The sequence below is a fragment of the Opisthocomus hoazin genome, chromosome 5, assembly GCF_030867145.1.
Source record: "Opisthocomus hoazin isolate bOpiHoa1 chromosome 5, bOpiHoa1.hap1, whole genome shotgun sequence".
NCBI lineage: Eukaryota > Metazoa > Chordata > Aves > Opisthocomiformes > Opisthocomidae > Opisthocomus > Opisthocomus hoazin.
Window position 1 is genome coordinate 50,116,792 of NC_134418.1, and position 16,218 is coordinate 50,133,009.

Sequence of the window (16,218 nt, forward strand, 5' to 3'; positions counted from 1 at the left end):
GCATTCAGTGAAGAGACTTTCTTAATACAGAAAGCTGTTTGCTGAATGAGATTGCCAAGAGTCTCTGTTTCACAGCCTACCCTGGGTGTCTGGAGCCTAGGAGCTTCCCTTCCTCTTTCGGGCTTCCATTCCATCATCTGAGAGCTAATAATAGTACTTTAATGAAGCAGGGGCTTGAGAAAGGATACCATCTTGAAAAGGATGTTGTGTGCCCCATCTGAAGAATCTTGAAACTAAAGACTATCAAAAATTGCCATTTTTTATCTTAGGAACCCATCTCTAAGAGTCAATTTTAAAAATACATGTTTTCTGTGGTTTTGGCAGTCTGTTCTTGGGTAGAACATTTATCACTAATCTATGGAAGTGATAAATGTTAAGTTTCATTATTGATTAAAAGAGTTATTCCTGTATGGGAAGAATAATTTTAAGTATTTACTTTGTAAGTGTCTATTGAAATAGAAACTTGCACATAGAACGAGAAAGCTTTTCTGTGCTATATGAAATAGGTATAAAAATGAATGCCTGATCCTTCAAGTGTATGATAACAGAGCATTGCTCATGGATCATTACAGTCTGAACTCACACACAGTGTTCATGGTAAATGATGATCTGAGTTTGTGTAAATCTGACTAGAATGAGTTAAATGTATTTCATTCTTTTTTTTCCTGCTGAAGTCAGCACACAATCTTGTTAAATAGCTGTAATAACGTATATCTCTTGGTAGGCATGAATTTATACTCACATCTGGCTAAAATTTTTTATCTCTGCTAAATAGGTTTGTTTCAAATTATTTATGGTTTAAAAAGGCATATTTAACACTAATGTTTACCTTGCCAAATTAGCTGTAACCAGAATTTATAGGGAAAGAATTTATTTACTGCATGTTCCCTCTGTACAGCTGCCAGAGATATTGTAGTAAACTTGGAAGATTTTTCTGAGCTCATGTTGCAGTAAAACTATCATTTTATTACAAGACTGGGATGAATGGTTATATATAGATATAGTCTTTGTTATAAAAATACGGCAACTGTATAAATTAAAAAATAAATTTATAGTTGAGGAAGAGGTGTTATGTTAGAGTTTCCAGTGAAAGAAGCACAGGCTTTTAGATGCAAATCCAGTCTCTTATTGGAGGTCTTGAAATTGACTTTCACGCTCAGCCTTTTCATAGCAGTTTGCAGACACTCATTACTCTCTCTCTCTTATTCCTGCTCTCTTGAGTCACCTGTTTATACAGCCACTCTTCTGCCAGTGACTGAAGTTTGTCTTAAGAAGGCTGATATATCATCAATACTAACCTTGGTGTTCCAAGGTAAGGATTTTGTGTAGCAAGCACCAGAGAGAGGACCTACATGTGGTATCTGTAATTTTGTTGTAGTAAAATTGTCTGTAAACAAAAGCTGCTCTCTGGTGAATAGAAAAATACATCAGTGCTATTAATTTACTCAGTGCAATGAATTTACGTATTGACTTCTTGAAGTAGTTGGACACCTTCCATTTGATAGAAGACAATGATAGAACTGCAGTCAAGATCCGTGTATCTCAGAGTAAATATCCCTGTACAAAGGAGTACTCTATCTGTTTTATTTTCCTCCATGGTATGTAAAGGAATAGAAATGGGTCATTACAGCTAAAGGCTTAAGAAGCCTTTGGTTTTCTGATTTTAGATTGAGGTTTTTTATCTCTTGCTTTGATGGAGAGAGACAATTCAAAAAAGTAAATGGAGATCAGAAATTGGAGAAAATGGTTGCCCAGACAAACTTGCAGTGTTACTGTTTTCTAACTTCTAGCCAGTGATTTTATGATGTAACTAATGAGATTAAAATATGAGAAAAGATCATTAAAATGATTCAAAGTACTCTTACATAGCTCAGAGGAGTCTTCTGTAGGCTTTTCTTAAAAGAAGTTGGGTGATCAAGTAACATGGATTAGCCGAGAGATTTGTCTGCTGAAGTATATTTGCAATAGATGTCCATAGACCATAGAGACAAAATATTTAACTGTTGAAAGATCATGGGTTTTTAAATCTTTTTTCTTTGCACTTTATTTGTTCAATACTTTCTTAATGGAATTAAGGAGTATTTTAGTTGTGGCCTTTATGATGCTCTGTTGTGGCTGAACTAAATGATAATGAAGGACACGATTCTGACAGTTGCTACAGGAGGTTTGCTTTCTGCTATGTACTATTAGGTTATAAATCACACATCTTGTTCCTCAAGATTTAGTTGAGTGGAGTTCTCTGGCCAGAATGAAGTAAGTCAGACTGGATCTTAGATAGCCTTGTCACCTCAGCTGCTTCATATATGCTTTTACTAGTGAGTGCAATATCTTTGTTTATGCATGTGCTTAACGTGGTATTAGCTGGAACATAAAAGTTATATGCCTTATTAATGAATAAGAGAAGAAAGAGTTGTTACCAAATGACAGAATGGATGATGTTGGAGAGCTCCTGGTCCAACCCACCTGTTCAAACCAGAGTCAACTAAAGCAGGTTGCTCAGGACCACTGGAAGCATCTGGCTCCATCTTCTTTACTCCTCCTAGCAGATGCTTAAGAACAGTGGTAAGATCCCTCCTGAGACTTCTCTTCTCCAGGCTAGACAATCCCAGCTCACTCAGCTTCTCCTTGTATGACAGATGATGCAGTCCCTAATCGTCTTCATGGCTCATCAGTGGAAGTGCTCCAGTACGTCCCTATCTTTCTTGTGCTGGTGAGCCCAGATCTGGATCCAGCACTCCAGATGTGGCCTTAGTAACACTAAGCAGAGTAGAAGGATCACTTCCCTTGACCTGCTAGCAACAGTATTCCTAAATGCAGCCCAGGATGCTGTTGTCCTGCTTTGACACAAGGGTACATTGCTGGTTCGTGTTCAGCTTGTTGTCCACCAGGACCCCTGGGCCCTTCTCTGCAAAGTTGCTTTCCAGACTGTCGGCTCCCAGGCCTGGGGTTATTCCTCTCCAGGTGCAGTGCTTAGCATTTCACAGTGTTGATAATTTGGGGAGATTCAGTATTAATTTTTACTTTTTCTGTAAATTAACATTTTGATACGAAATAGTGTCACTATGAAAATGTTAAAATGTAACTTCCTGACAGTTTCAGAACACCTGCAACAACAGGCATGAGTTTTGGGGTGGTTTTTTTCCCTCTGAACATATTTCAGGGGAAATCACACCATCCTGCCCCAAAAGTTGACAGTAGATGAAAGTAGTCTTCACAAAACTCCTCATCACCTTTAGAAAACAATTATTATTTGTGGGATGTATTTGGTGTGTTATTTATGCAGGAGTGTTGTAATTGAAATATTTCTTATTCTGCTCCACCTGTGTGGTTTCCAAGACATACATTGCCAACACTTTTTTACTTAATTAGAACACTTGTACGTTTTTGTTGGCTTTGTGACTAAGCTTCTGATGCTTGCATGCTTTCTGCTCTGTACTTGATCAGTAAGATTCTGTAAGTGAATGTCAGTGAATGTCTACAATAAGCAGGAATTAATAAGAAAAAAAATTACAGGATTTTGAATGTTTATTTGATGCTTAAAAAAGCTGTCATTTTTAGAACAACCAGTGGTTTGGTTGATTTGTCTTTTGGGAAATACACAATTGCTCTTCTTGGAGTAGCAGGAAACTTGTGTCACACCTTTCCTTATTCTTGGTAAAAGGGAGAATCAGGAAGAGAGTCTGAGCACTGTCCATTTGGGAACGTTTCTACGAATTAGTGTGCTTCGTGAAATGTAGAAGTCAAAACTTGCATAGTCAGATTTGAACTACCAAAGTAAGTGGTTCAGATTCATAGGAGGTGAAGATTATCAAAATAACTGAAGGTTGTACAAAACATATAAAAGTTTAAGAAGAATTTTAGGATCCCAGCTTTAATAGCCCACTTTGCAAACCAGAGCCTTTATTTCTTCATGTTTTCAAAAATTTTACACTAAGCATATGTAAGAAAATTTTTCTTATCAGAAGGAAATGGTAAAGCAATTATGTGAAATGGTTCTGTTTCTACGTATTTTATTGGAACTGGATGATATGGTCTTAAAGAATGATTAAATAACTTGATTTCATTAGAAATCTCATAAGGAAAATACAGACTTCACTGCAGATAAAAGTGGACAATTGTTCTTTGAGCCACTCGGTGAAGGTGTCTTTAATCATGACAGAAAAAGCAAAAGCCTCTCCACTGTACCCAATGCACAGAGAGTTGCTTTATGAAACAACTTTTTGTCTCATACAGTTTTTATTGTATTTTTATTTGAAGTTACTTAATTATTTTCTTTCCACTCCTTGAAAATAAGTATGAATTTCCTATGGAACTGGAGTTCAGAAGTAATGGTGCATGCTGTCTTCTGCTGATGTAGTGGTACATGTTTCCTTTTGATGTCTTATTTCTTCTCACTAGAAACTCTCTCCTTCTGTTCCCATATTTTTCTCAGGGGAAAAAAAAGCAATATTAGACTTGAGGCTCAGGAGCTTGCCATGAGAAATGTAGGATATTCTCCAAGATGCATAACCCCTGTGTTTGTAATTACTGCAGTGCTGCCTATGATGCCGTCCTTGACAGAAATGTGGCCATTAAGAAGCTCAGCAGACCATTTCAGAACCAAACTCACGCCAAGCGAGCTTACAGGGAGTTGGTCCTCATGAAATGTGTGAATCATAAAAATGTAAGTTTTCACTAGGCAATCAGAGAAGTGGTATGTATATTGGTCTGTTAGAAAGAAAATGGTTTTGTTGGGTGCTTTTTTAGAAGAGAAGAAATGCAAAGTAAATTATGCTTAAGGTCTATAGTCTTTTTCATACTATATGCCCACATGAAAGAATGAGAATCTTCCATGTGCCTATTTAAAGGCTACGCCAAATGGGGGTGCTGCTAGTAGGGTTAGGCTGATAGAAGGGGAGAGAGCAGAATGTGTTCTTGTCAACTCCTTATCCAGAAATACATAAGTGGTTATTGGAATTCTGTCTCCTTTCTCTTGCCACTGGGATTTGTGACTCAAAACCAGGGTCTCTTGAGTTGGAGTACCCATGCACAAGCATCACTCCTTGTTCTGGACTTCATCTGAAACCTAATCAGACAGATGCATTTTATAGATTGTACAAGCTGAGGGGTCATCATGGTGAAGGTTGCTGCAAGACTGCCGAAGAACCAAAAGCACTTTTCCATTCTCACATAGTTGTGTGTAAGATAATGGTGTTGAGCCAGAGACTCTGAAGCCTCAACCCATTGTGCCATTCCTTCTAATCACAGTGTTCTTGTTAAAATAAACAGCACTAGCAGGTGGGTCTTGTGCCCACTATGTATCTTATAACATTTAGTATCCATAGTAAATGACAATATTCCTACAATGTAGCATAAGAGTTATTCCAGGGCTGTATATTAATTGTAACCTTTTGTCTATTAATTAGAACTATCTGCCTGACACTGTATAAACTAGCTTTTTTGTAGCGAGATATGTGGGATTGCCCAATCGCGTTGTCAAGGGATGTCCTAAGGATTTAATTCACCTACAATTCCTTGATTTCTGCTGTGGCTTGGTGCCATACCTGTGTGCCCCTTCCTGTTCATTAGGAGTGGATTTTTCAGTTTGCTACATGTTTACTCTTGCATCAGATACTGCAATGACTCTTTCTCCTTACGCACAGCACAAATGAGCTTGAAAAGCGTGATGTAAGGTGAGGTTTCACACTTGGCCTCAATCACATATTCACATGGAAAGAAAAAGGATTGACCTTAAAATGGCAAACAGCAGGACTTGTCACCTATAGCCTCCTCTGCCCCACTTCTGGCCATTGATTTATGCTTACATTTCCACTGTGTTGATAGGGACTGTACCTGTCTCTTCGCTATTGACTTGGTTGGAAACTAACCTCGGTCAGACCAATGCACGGGGTTTTGAAAATGCAGGGAGAAGTAAGTAGTTCTCCCTGTAGGCATAAGAATGATGCATTCTCACTTCATGTTTTTAATGGACTGGAAAGAGCAGAGGGCTGCAGGATCGGTACTAATGCTAAATATATATTTTTAAAAATGCAGTATAAAGGCTGATAACAGCACCACATTTGTAGGGTCAGAGTTTTAATCTGTCTGTACAGAGAGGTCCAAAGGAAGGAGAGGTTTATAAAAGTATGGAGGCAAGAATCAGTCAGAATACATGGAGTAGACAGAGAGAATATTGAACCATTCCTGTGAGAAAGCCTAGAGAGGTGACGGAGGCAGGGAGGAAGACATTCAGGTGTTGTCTTCATGGCAGCTGTGCTCAGAACTTCTACCTCTGTTGCCCATAGAGAAGGGAAGCACAGAAAATTCAGATCCCTGAAGTCATGTTTTTCCTCTGTGCTGTTTCACACATTCTTATCAGTGTCTTTCAACATCCCAGCCCATTTAAAAAAAAAAAAACAAACAAGTAAAAAGGCAGCTGCGGTATACAAGATGTCTTTGCCCAGAATGTGTCTACCACTCTAAAGTGCTTCTACTAAAAAGTGATGCCTCTCACAATGGAATTTGTGTCAGCGTGAGTACACATGTGCCCTCAAAAGAATCGAGGCCATGTCAGAGAGAAGGAAGGTCTTCTGTTGATTTTTAATAAGATGCTGCTTGATTATTTGTCCCCTCAGATGACCGTTCTTCATAGATAAGAAATTTCTGGCTATAGCGCAAGGAACACTATGGTAGATTGATCTGAAGTTGGTCTTTGAACCTGTACTTCAAAATTCAGAGGACTGTCTCATCCTTAGCATTTTGGTTCGTGACTGATCATCATTAATCCTTCTCTCAAACTATTTCAGGTGCACCTAGAAGAAATCTTAGAGATCTACAGTATTTTATTTTCAATGTTGCCGACTTTTTACTGATCCATGAAGTGAGAAGTGTTAGCAATGAAAAAAGAGTTTATCCTTTAACAGATGCTTCGGAATGGGTTCAACTGCCTACATTTATCACTTCTCTTCATCCTTTTGTCTTACTTTGCTTTTCAGATTATCAGCTTATTAAACGTCTTCACACCACAGAAATCTCTGGAGGAGTTCCAGGATGTGTAAGTAACACAGGCAGTAATTAAACTAAAACTTTAGAGATGTGTGGAGCATTATAGTGTACATTGAACGCAATAACTCAGCAAAATATAAAGGTTATAAGCCCCTCTGAAAAAGATCATGTGTAGTATACACTGTGGGTAGACAGATATTCTGCATTCTCATATTGAGAGAACTTTTGACACTTACAAGGTGCCAAATATCAGGTTTCCTAAGCACTGCAGTAGTGTGCAAAGCCTGCTGGTGGCTCTTCTTGAGAGGGTTAGTGTGTTTGCATTTGCCTTCACATGCAGAGGGAGGGGTATGAGTAGTTAAAAGGGGCTGCTTTTGTGTTATTAGTTTGCTTGGGAAATGATGGTTGTTAGGTGACCGCTTGACATGTGTGAGGTTTTGAAATGTGGCACTTCATTCTGAAATAATTTCCTGTAAAAGAGACTGATGTGAATATTTCCTCATTTCATGTTTGTTTTCACATAACCTGTGACTGCGTAAGATTACTTGCCTGGGGAACTAATGCTAGGTGTAGAGGACAAATAGCATCTCTGCTGAACATTGTCCTGTTGCACAAGTACTGTGCAAACCTACCCTGAATGAAATTTTAAATCTTCAGTGTTTTATATAGTTTTACTCCTTTTATCTTTCAGTCTTTCCCATATTCTTTATACATTGTATGGAAACACATTCCCGTTCTGTACGCTGCTATCAGTAGTGATGACAGACAGATAGCAGTGGCTGAAGTTAGCTGACTACTGTTCTGGTTTTGATGTATGGAATTTCTGCATAATATTGTCACTGCAGGCTTGTGCAGGGCAGTGGAGGTAACTAGAGCTGGAGAGAAGACAAGGCATGTAGCTCACATCAAAATGGAGAGCTAGTGTTTTCCCCAAAGTTTGAGAGTGCTTTAATGTAATGTTACAGTTATGAAACAGCTGTGCTTGTCAGATGTATCATAAGAAATGAGCTGATGTGTTTAACATACTCACTTACTGCTAAAAGGCATTGGGTTAATGTCCTGCTGAGTTTGTTAATGAAGCTTATTTATCAAAAGCACAAGAAAACTAGTTGTAATGAGAATTGATCGACGTCATGCAATCTTCGGAGGATTTCTGGAGACATTTCACATGGAGATGCATATTTTAGCCTCTCAGACAGCTCTATTACTCTCCAATTCCTTCATATACCATGATGGCTATTCCTCCTAATAGTCAAAAGCCAAGCAGTCATGTAATTTGGTGCTTGTGACTCTTCTGTTTTCTGCACATTTCAGTGTTGTGCTGCCTGTTTGCGCGTGTAGGGTATAGTCTCCGTTGTGGGGAATGCACCAAGAAAGGGCCAGCAATCCATCTGTTTTGGTGTCTCTGCAGGGAGATGGTGCAAAGAGAAACAAATACCACAATGGTACCATTGTGAGTGGGCCCAGTCTCCAGCTGTGTTACTCCCAGTCATCAGAAATAAAGTGAATTTTGAAGGAAGAAAAGGCATTGTTACTCATTTGAGATGATGCTGTGGTTCCTCTCCAACACAGACAATAACCCTATGACTTTGCTTTTTCATTCAGTTACCTAGTAATGGAGTTAATGGATGCCAACCTGTGCCAGGTCATTCAGATGGAGCTAGACCATGAGCGAATGTCTTATCTACTGTACCAAATGCTCTGTGGTATCAAGCATCTTCACTCTGCAGGAATTATTCACAGGGTAAGGGGCCTTTGGTTTAAAACTTAAGGCAGCACATGACATCATCATGGAGACTTTAGAAACCACTTGAATTTCTTGTGTACTGTGGATCAAAGCCCTATCTCCCAGTAAAATTACTGCAAACTTACGAATCATAGTCTATCCCCTTAGCAAAGTAGTTTCATGCTTGTGTTAGGAATGAGATTATCTGGGAACTTAGACAAAAAAGTAATGTGATTATTAAAAATAAGTAATAATGAAGCAATAAGGACAGGAAATCATCAAAATTATTATGATCTCTGAAAGATAAATGTTATTTCTCCTTAAAATGCAGCTGGCTACATCTATCATGCATGACATTTAGACATTTTGAATTGATGTTATAGTTGGTCCAAGTATTGCTTGATCAGGATCCACAGAGGTCAGTGCATATAGAATTGGCATTTGCCATCATGTACATGTGCTAAAACAAATGAAAAGACTACTAAATCTATATGTACATCCTCTCATTTTGCTTTTCCATGTCAGAGTGCTGTGTCTGGTAAGGATGTGGTACCTGGCAGTGAATGCCAGAGGTAGTGTTACGTGTGATTGTTCACAACAGATGGAATGGTTCATGTGACTGTGAGCACGATGCAATTCTGAATTGATTGAAAATATCCTGAGTTAACTTTGTTACTGAAATATGCTTTTACTAATTTGGGATTTCCAAATTAAAAAAAAACAACCAAATCAAAAAATGTTTCCCTTCCATTATTACAGGAGGAAAAGAAGGGCTGATAAAAAGGTTTACGAAGTGGATGTTGCTTTACAATATACAAAGGTCTCCTTTCTTGGCATGTTGTATGTTTAGCGAAGGACGATATATTTGGCTTCCAGATAGTCATTCGGCAAAGGATGAGTTGAATTATTATAAATGAAGCATTAAGGTATCTCCACACATACAGTTGGAATGTCTGTATTAGGCTCACAGCGTTAAAAAAAAATCTACTCAAAACTGTGCTCTAATATTAATCCTAGCTTCTTGAACTGCTAAATGCAGTTTTTAGCACCGGTAAGCTCCTGCCATCCAGTTGAAGCCCCACAGTATGCCAAGTTGAGAACATCTTTCAGAATAGTTTTCTAGAGAAACAGAAGGAAGGTTTGGCTGTCTATTTACAAACATTTCTGATAGTAATTGTAAGTGTCAGAAGAGTAAAAGAATATTTGAAGGGTGACCGAAAATATCAGTCCATATCACAGCTGTGCCTGGCTTTATAAAGAACAGTCATATGTCTTTTCCCTATCTTTTGCAGGATTTAAAACCAAGTAATATTGTGGTAAAATCTGACTGCACATTGAAGATTCTGGATTTTGGACTGGCCAGGACTGCAGGCACTAGCTTCATGATGACTCCATATGTGGTGACGCGTTACTACAGAGCACCAGAGGTCATCTTGGGAATGGGCTACAAGGAGAACGGTAGGGCTGCAATTTCATAGCAAGCACAGTGCAACCCGAAGTGTGAGGTCTGCCTCTACAATTGTAAGGGGCACCAGAAGGAGAAAAAGAAAATGTAATGGGAAATGACATCTTGAATTTAAGAGGATTTAATCTTGCATTTAGAGCAGTTTCTCACTGTTGTGTACTGCAGCTACAGAATGTATTTGGGATGCAATGCTGGTGAATTTGTGTGGAATTGAGAGTAATGAGAAACTTGTTCTTGTTTGAACTTAACAAATACAATTAGCTCTTTCTGACCAGAAGGTCTTTGGCTTCTGTGGCTGTAAAACAGTGTGCGAACTACTGGAATTGTTGAACGAGTGATGTGTTCAAAATTGAGTCTGGGTCTCTGAATTGTTTGAGGGAAGAAGAGGAGGTACAAGCTGAAACAGGGAATCCTAGCCCTTCCAGAATTTCTCCAAATCTAGAGCTAGAATCTGAATTTCAGGAATGGTTTCTGTCTTTATGATAGGTTTATCTAAAGTCCTGCTGTCCGGTTTCATGTGGTCAAGATCTATGTATAAATTTTGCAGTTTGAGTCTTTTTTTAATGGAAAGTAGAATTGGAGAGAAGAGGAAAAAACTGAAGCTAAAAACCCATGGATCTAATTTGTATGTAATCTCCCTAGATGTAAATAGGATTTTGCTCTGAAAAGTCTGTGAGGGATCTGGATACCTCTTGGTGCCTGGTAAGATTGTGAAAAGCAGGTAGGGGGGTCCTCACTATAGAGAAGCAGGTAAGGAATAATTCACATTTTGCAGAGGGTGAAGGGAAAACTTTATAAGTGATTCTCATTTTGTAATAAAACTGAGAATTGCATCTGAGTGCCAGGTAGACCAGGCAGGAAAGGAGGGGATACAACCTATAGTGGAGAAAAACCCGCTATGACTCAGATTCTGCTGTCAGAAGCTACCACTTGTCTATTTGACAAGGAGACATTTCGATGATAAATGCAGCAGAAGTCAAAACCAGGATCTTATTTATACATCTCCTATTTAATTTACTCTGAGGACATTAGCTAACCTTGTGTGAGAACTTCTACTAACAGCCAACTGCATCCTGGGGCAGCGAAACTGATTTTGGGAGCTGATTCCATGACTTAGGCATGCTCACACAACCTCTTCCAACATTAGAAAGTCTCTGCATTAATTATTTGAAATGTTTTTGAATTTAAAGTACACTTTTTAATATGAAAGTCTAAAAAATAGAGAAATATTAAGTAGAGACTAAGCATACAGAATAATACCTGAAAAAGTAATAGACTTCCTTAAAGTATTTTGTAACTGGTATTTTAAGTGCCGTTAGAAATTTGAACTAGGTCAGCATGCTTTAGATAGTTCCTTAGTCAATATCCAGAGTTCCTTCTATTGTGAAATGAATTATTTTGGATTTATTTTTTTTCTCTTCAGACGTTTAGCAGATGATTACTGTTGTTCTTGTTGTTTTCCCTGAAACTATAGAGAAAGCACTTGCATTTCACATAATTAACATCACACCAATAAAAAGTTAGATACACTTTTGTGATGAAGTACACAGCTGGGAAGGTACTAAGAATGTTTGCCACATCCAAAGGTTCTGATCAAATGCCCATTGAATTTAACGTAAAAACTTCCTTTGACTTCCCTGGGAAATGAACCTGGCTCAGGATGAATGATCTTGTCTTACTTTTACACAACAAAAAATTAACAGAGAAAGAAAACAAAATATTTGAAAATTAAGTCAGTTATCTGAGGAGCCGGTCTGCTTGGAGGCTCTGATTCAGCTCCCAAGGAACTCAACAGAGAGGGTTGTTCTTTGCTTCCCTGCCTGTGCTGCCACATTACTGAAGCTCCCCTACTTATTTTCCTCTTACTATGTACACTGCCTAGGTAAGGACTGTTCACTGCTTTCATTTTCTTTCTGCACTTGATTGGCATTAAGATGCAGAATTGTCACCAGTTTGCAGCACTTCTGTGGAAGGTCCCAAATCTGTCACTATGAAGAAAACTCTGCCACTGCCTCAGGCATGCTCCTGCTCTCCCTTGCCCCTGATACCTGTACCCTCCTTTTCCCAAATGGAACATTCCACCTTTATTTTGTTTGACCAAGAAATAAGTTGTTTGTTTATTTCTTTGGTTTGTTTTGGATTGCTTTTGAAGGATAAAAAGGGGGAAGAAAAAGAGGAGAAACTGGTTGTGTAGGTCACACGTGACCACAAAATGAGGATTCAAAACTGAGAAAGAGTGTAGTCTTTTAAAGCATTTGAAAGCAGTTTTTTCCCCTTCATGTGGAATACAGGTCTTTGCTTTCTGTGCATACTGTGTCACTATCTAGCCTTTTTTCTTGTAAGACTTAAAGGGAAAAAAAAAAACCCCACCCATCCAGGTCAAGCAGATAACATAACTATGCATATTGCATCTAAAAGCTGAAGGCAGGATCAGGAAGATAAGAAATGCTCTTATTCTTGTTGGTACTTGTCCTGCAAAGTGTTTGTTTCACCATTTATTTTCAGTACCTACACAGTAAAAAGCAGAGTCCACAAAGGTCACACTGCCTTTTTCCAGTCAGTATGTAGGTACAGACAGATACATATAGACAGGGCATAGGTACAGATCCTGAAGCAGTAGCTTTAAATAACCCTTAAGGGTGGTATTTATCCATACGGCTTTTACTTGTGTGAGCAGTTCCATTTGGAACCTCTTGTGTACTGCTGCAGACAGTCTCAGTCCTGCAGGACAAAACCTAGAAACTGCCCAGCTGCAAGTAGGATTTATTCCAGATGATCATCTGGGTTTGGGGGGGTTTTTTGCCTTTTTTTTTAATTTGAAAAACAAAAAAATGTTGTTTATTCACCATAATCTTGGTGTATACCACGGGTCTGTGCAGTTGTTAGTTGACCTTTACTTGCTAGCTGTGGGCCTTTTCCCAAAAATGTTGATTTTAAACTTTTTCCAGCATTATTACTACCTATCATTGAGCTGACTGACACAGCTTTTACTTATTTACTTATGTATTTTAACTTTTGGTGAGACATGAAAAAAACACCCAACAGAACCATGAAACAAACTGTACTGTTCTGATCAACCTGCTCTTTTTCCCCTCCTTTAGGAGTGAAATGTCGTAGTTAACTTTGCTTTTTTTTGTTTTCCTCCTTCTTCACTTCCCTGTCTCTGCTGTTCTAGTGGATATATGGTCTGTGGGATGCATTATGGGAGAAATGGTTCGCCACAAAATCCTCTTTCCAGGAAGGGACTGTATCCTTGTGCCATTTGCTGCAGCTTCACCTATTATTTGTTCCTCTCCTCCACCCCATCCCTTTTACCATACAATGACTATATCAGGACTGTAAAGATAGAAGCAAAAAGTTGAACCCCAGAGGTATGAGTAAATGAAAGTAGCGTGCTACTGATATGAACAAAAACAAAAATGAAAAACAGATGCATGGAATTATTTCAGTGAAATGTTACTTTATTTTGAAACCTGTAATCATTCCAATTTATGTAGTCTTTATGTCATACTGATAAGCAATATAGAAAACAAGCATTATGATTGCAAATTGGATAACTTTACTTGTTGTGCTTCAAAGGAAAATAAGAACAAAAGAAAAAAATCCTACCTTGGCCCATCTGCTTCCTGTAAATCTGTTCTTCTGCTGTTATGTTTTGCAAATAGTGACTTCATAACATTTGTGGTGACATCATAATCTTTTGTTTGCTAATGCATCATGGATTTGGATTCGTCTCAATGCTGTATGGGCTCAGAGTTGAGTCAATACAACATTTTTTTTCTTTGAAACAAAATGAAGAATTTGACTCGCCCAGTTTAAGGCAGCCGTTTATCTGCTGTGGTTTCCAAATTGGCCTGAAATCAGATTCTCTTGATTTAAAAATGAACTTTCCTTCACTTGCATGAGGTCTGTTTTGTTAATTAAATTGTATTTCCCTCCCATCTTGTTCTTCTTGTCTTGGGTCATATTATTTTTACCACTTCCAAGGTGGTGAAAGCAATATTAGAAAATGAAAACAAATTAGGAGGTGTCTGCTTAGCCTTCAGTTTATCACAGGCTAAGCCAGGCAACCTGCCTGCAATGGCTGGGAAGTCTAAGTAGTATGTATTTTGCCCATCAGAACAAAATGTAGCAATATAGCATGTTTTTCACTTTCAGAAACAAAAAGGCAGATTATTTTCAGCAGGTTGGGAGAAAGACACCATAAAAATCTGACATCAGCAGACATTGGCAGTTGGTGTGGAGAAAAAACGGCTTTTATAGATACGTAGTCATGGAAGTAATTGTTTTGCTGGCTTTTGAGTGATTTCTGTAGTGTTTGTCAGAGTTATGTCCTGCCTGTCCTATTTTCACGGCTCTGTCAACTTTCTCTGAAAATGGAGCTGTGCCTGGTAGCCAGGTGAAGGTGCAGTTATACTTTACTAACAGGTAGATGCAGGTACCTCCTGATTGCTGAGGAGGAAACAGCAACATTGTACGGGCTTCCAGTCTTATAGGAAAATGGACTGGAAAGTTATCTGATGAAAAACACAACAATGAAGTAAAAATGGTGTTTTTCATTATTAGTGGAATAAGAATGGTGGTGTTTATTATTAGCTGATAGCTTTGAGTTGTTGCTCCATAGGTGCTGAGTTTTTCCTGCAATATATGGAGCATGCTGCACACCCACATTCTGCTGTAATCTGAATGTGCAGAGCAGCTCCCAGCATTCATGACACCTGCAATTCAGTGTGATAGTTATGTTGTGTTTCAGTGGTAACACCACCTCAGAAATGCCATCATAACTCTTCCTCCAAATACTGTGCTCTTTTTCTCTTTTTTTTAAATGCACAATGAAAACCTAAACCATCTACAATATACTTGAGGTTCAGCTGTAAATACTGAAGATATTTTCATTTAATCTATTTGGAGAGAAGTCTGAGGTTTTAGTTGATAAGCAACTAGAATACAGGAAAAAAAGCTCTTTCAGTGTAAAACCGTAGCACCATGGTTAGTGGATTGCTCTCCTTTTTCAACAACAGATAATATTTGAGTCATGTTCTTCTGCCCACTTCCAGAAAAAATAAATGCTATATAATTTAAACAACGTAGTTTCAAAAAATCGTTCAGACATGAGAATTACTTTGTTCCTGTCTGGCTGTGACAACAATCTCTTGTGACGGTGTCCTATTCAGGGATAGCAACAGAATATTTTAAAAATACCTTTTAACATTTCAGTATCAGTTAAAAATAACATCTGAATTTTTGAACAAATGCAGAAAACATTGTGTAAATTGTGGGATAGTCTGACTTTTTAAATCATTGGAAATCCCTTACCCTGAAATGCAGTGTGTGTGGCCTAGGTCACAACTGCTACCACGTTGTAGTGGTGGGTTTATTCAGGTGAGTTGGAAGTTTGGAGAGAAAAAAAAAACAGGAAAAAAAGAGAAAAAAATTGAATCTGTACATTAATTTCCAAGTCAGTACTCATTTGTTAACCAGTTTGACCCCATGAATAAGAGTGTTCAGTGTTAGAAATACTGGTTTGTGTATGGGTCCATATTATTTCCCCTCCCTCCGTGGCTATTGATGAGCAGGTCTTATTTGCCTCCTAGATACAGGGAGAGCTGGAGAAGCATTTATGCCACTGCAGGTGAACTTCACAGAACGACATTACAATAAAACCTCACTTGGGCTACTTAAGGCCTCTAGCAGTGGGTTTTCTAGCTGAAAGAGGCATGTCTTTATATAACCTGAAAACTGCAGTTCTTTTTAATTATTCAGAAGAATGTCTACTGTGTGCACTTGCTATCAATATAAGGAGCTTACTTGTTTCTAGCCTGCAGGAAGAACATTCATGCGTGGCACAGTATACACTTAAGAAAAATTTCACAGCTGTTGCCAGGTTTTATGGAATGAAGAACTTAGGTTAATCTTAACTAAACCATCACACTGAGTTAGGTGCTGCTGACTTTAAATGAAATTTCATTTTTAAAGTCTTCATGGAAATTAGAACATGGAGAAGACTAATTTCAGATCATCTCATCTACATAAATAAGAAATG

General features: G+C 38.3%; 1 protein-coding gene across 9 annotated transcripts in view; it reads left to right on the forward strand.

Moving 5' to 3' along the window:
- MAPK10 (mitogen-activated protein kinase 10) overlaps positions 1 to 16,218 on the forward strand; it is a 195,658-nt gene that overhangs the window by 116,066 nt on the left and 63,374 nt on the right. For all 9 annotated transcript variants that reach the window (XM_075421213.1, XM_075421212.1, XM_075421215.1 and 6 more), the window contains 5 exons: positions 4,534 to 4,663; positions 6,975 to 7,033; positions 8,590 to 8,728; positions 10,003 to 10,168; positions 13,351 to 13,422. In XM_075421213.1, coding sequence (XP_075277328.1) covers positions 4,534 to 4,663; positions 6,975 to 7,033; positions 8,590 to 8,728; positions 10,003 to 10,168; positions 13,351 to 13,422 — 566 coding nt within the window. The remainder of the gene's footprint in view (positions 1 to 4,533; positions 4,664 to 6,974; positions 7,034 to 8,589; positions 8,729 to 10,002; positions 10,169 to 13,350; positions 13,423 to 16,218) is intronic.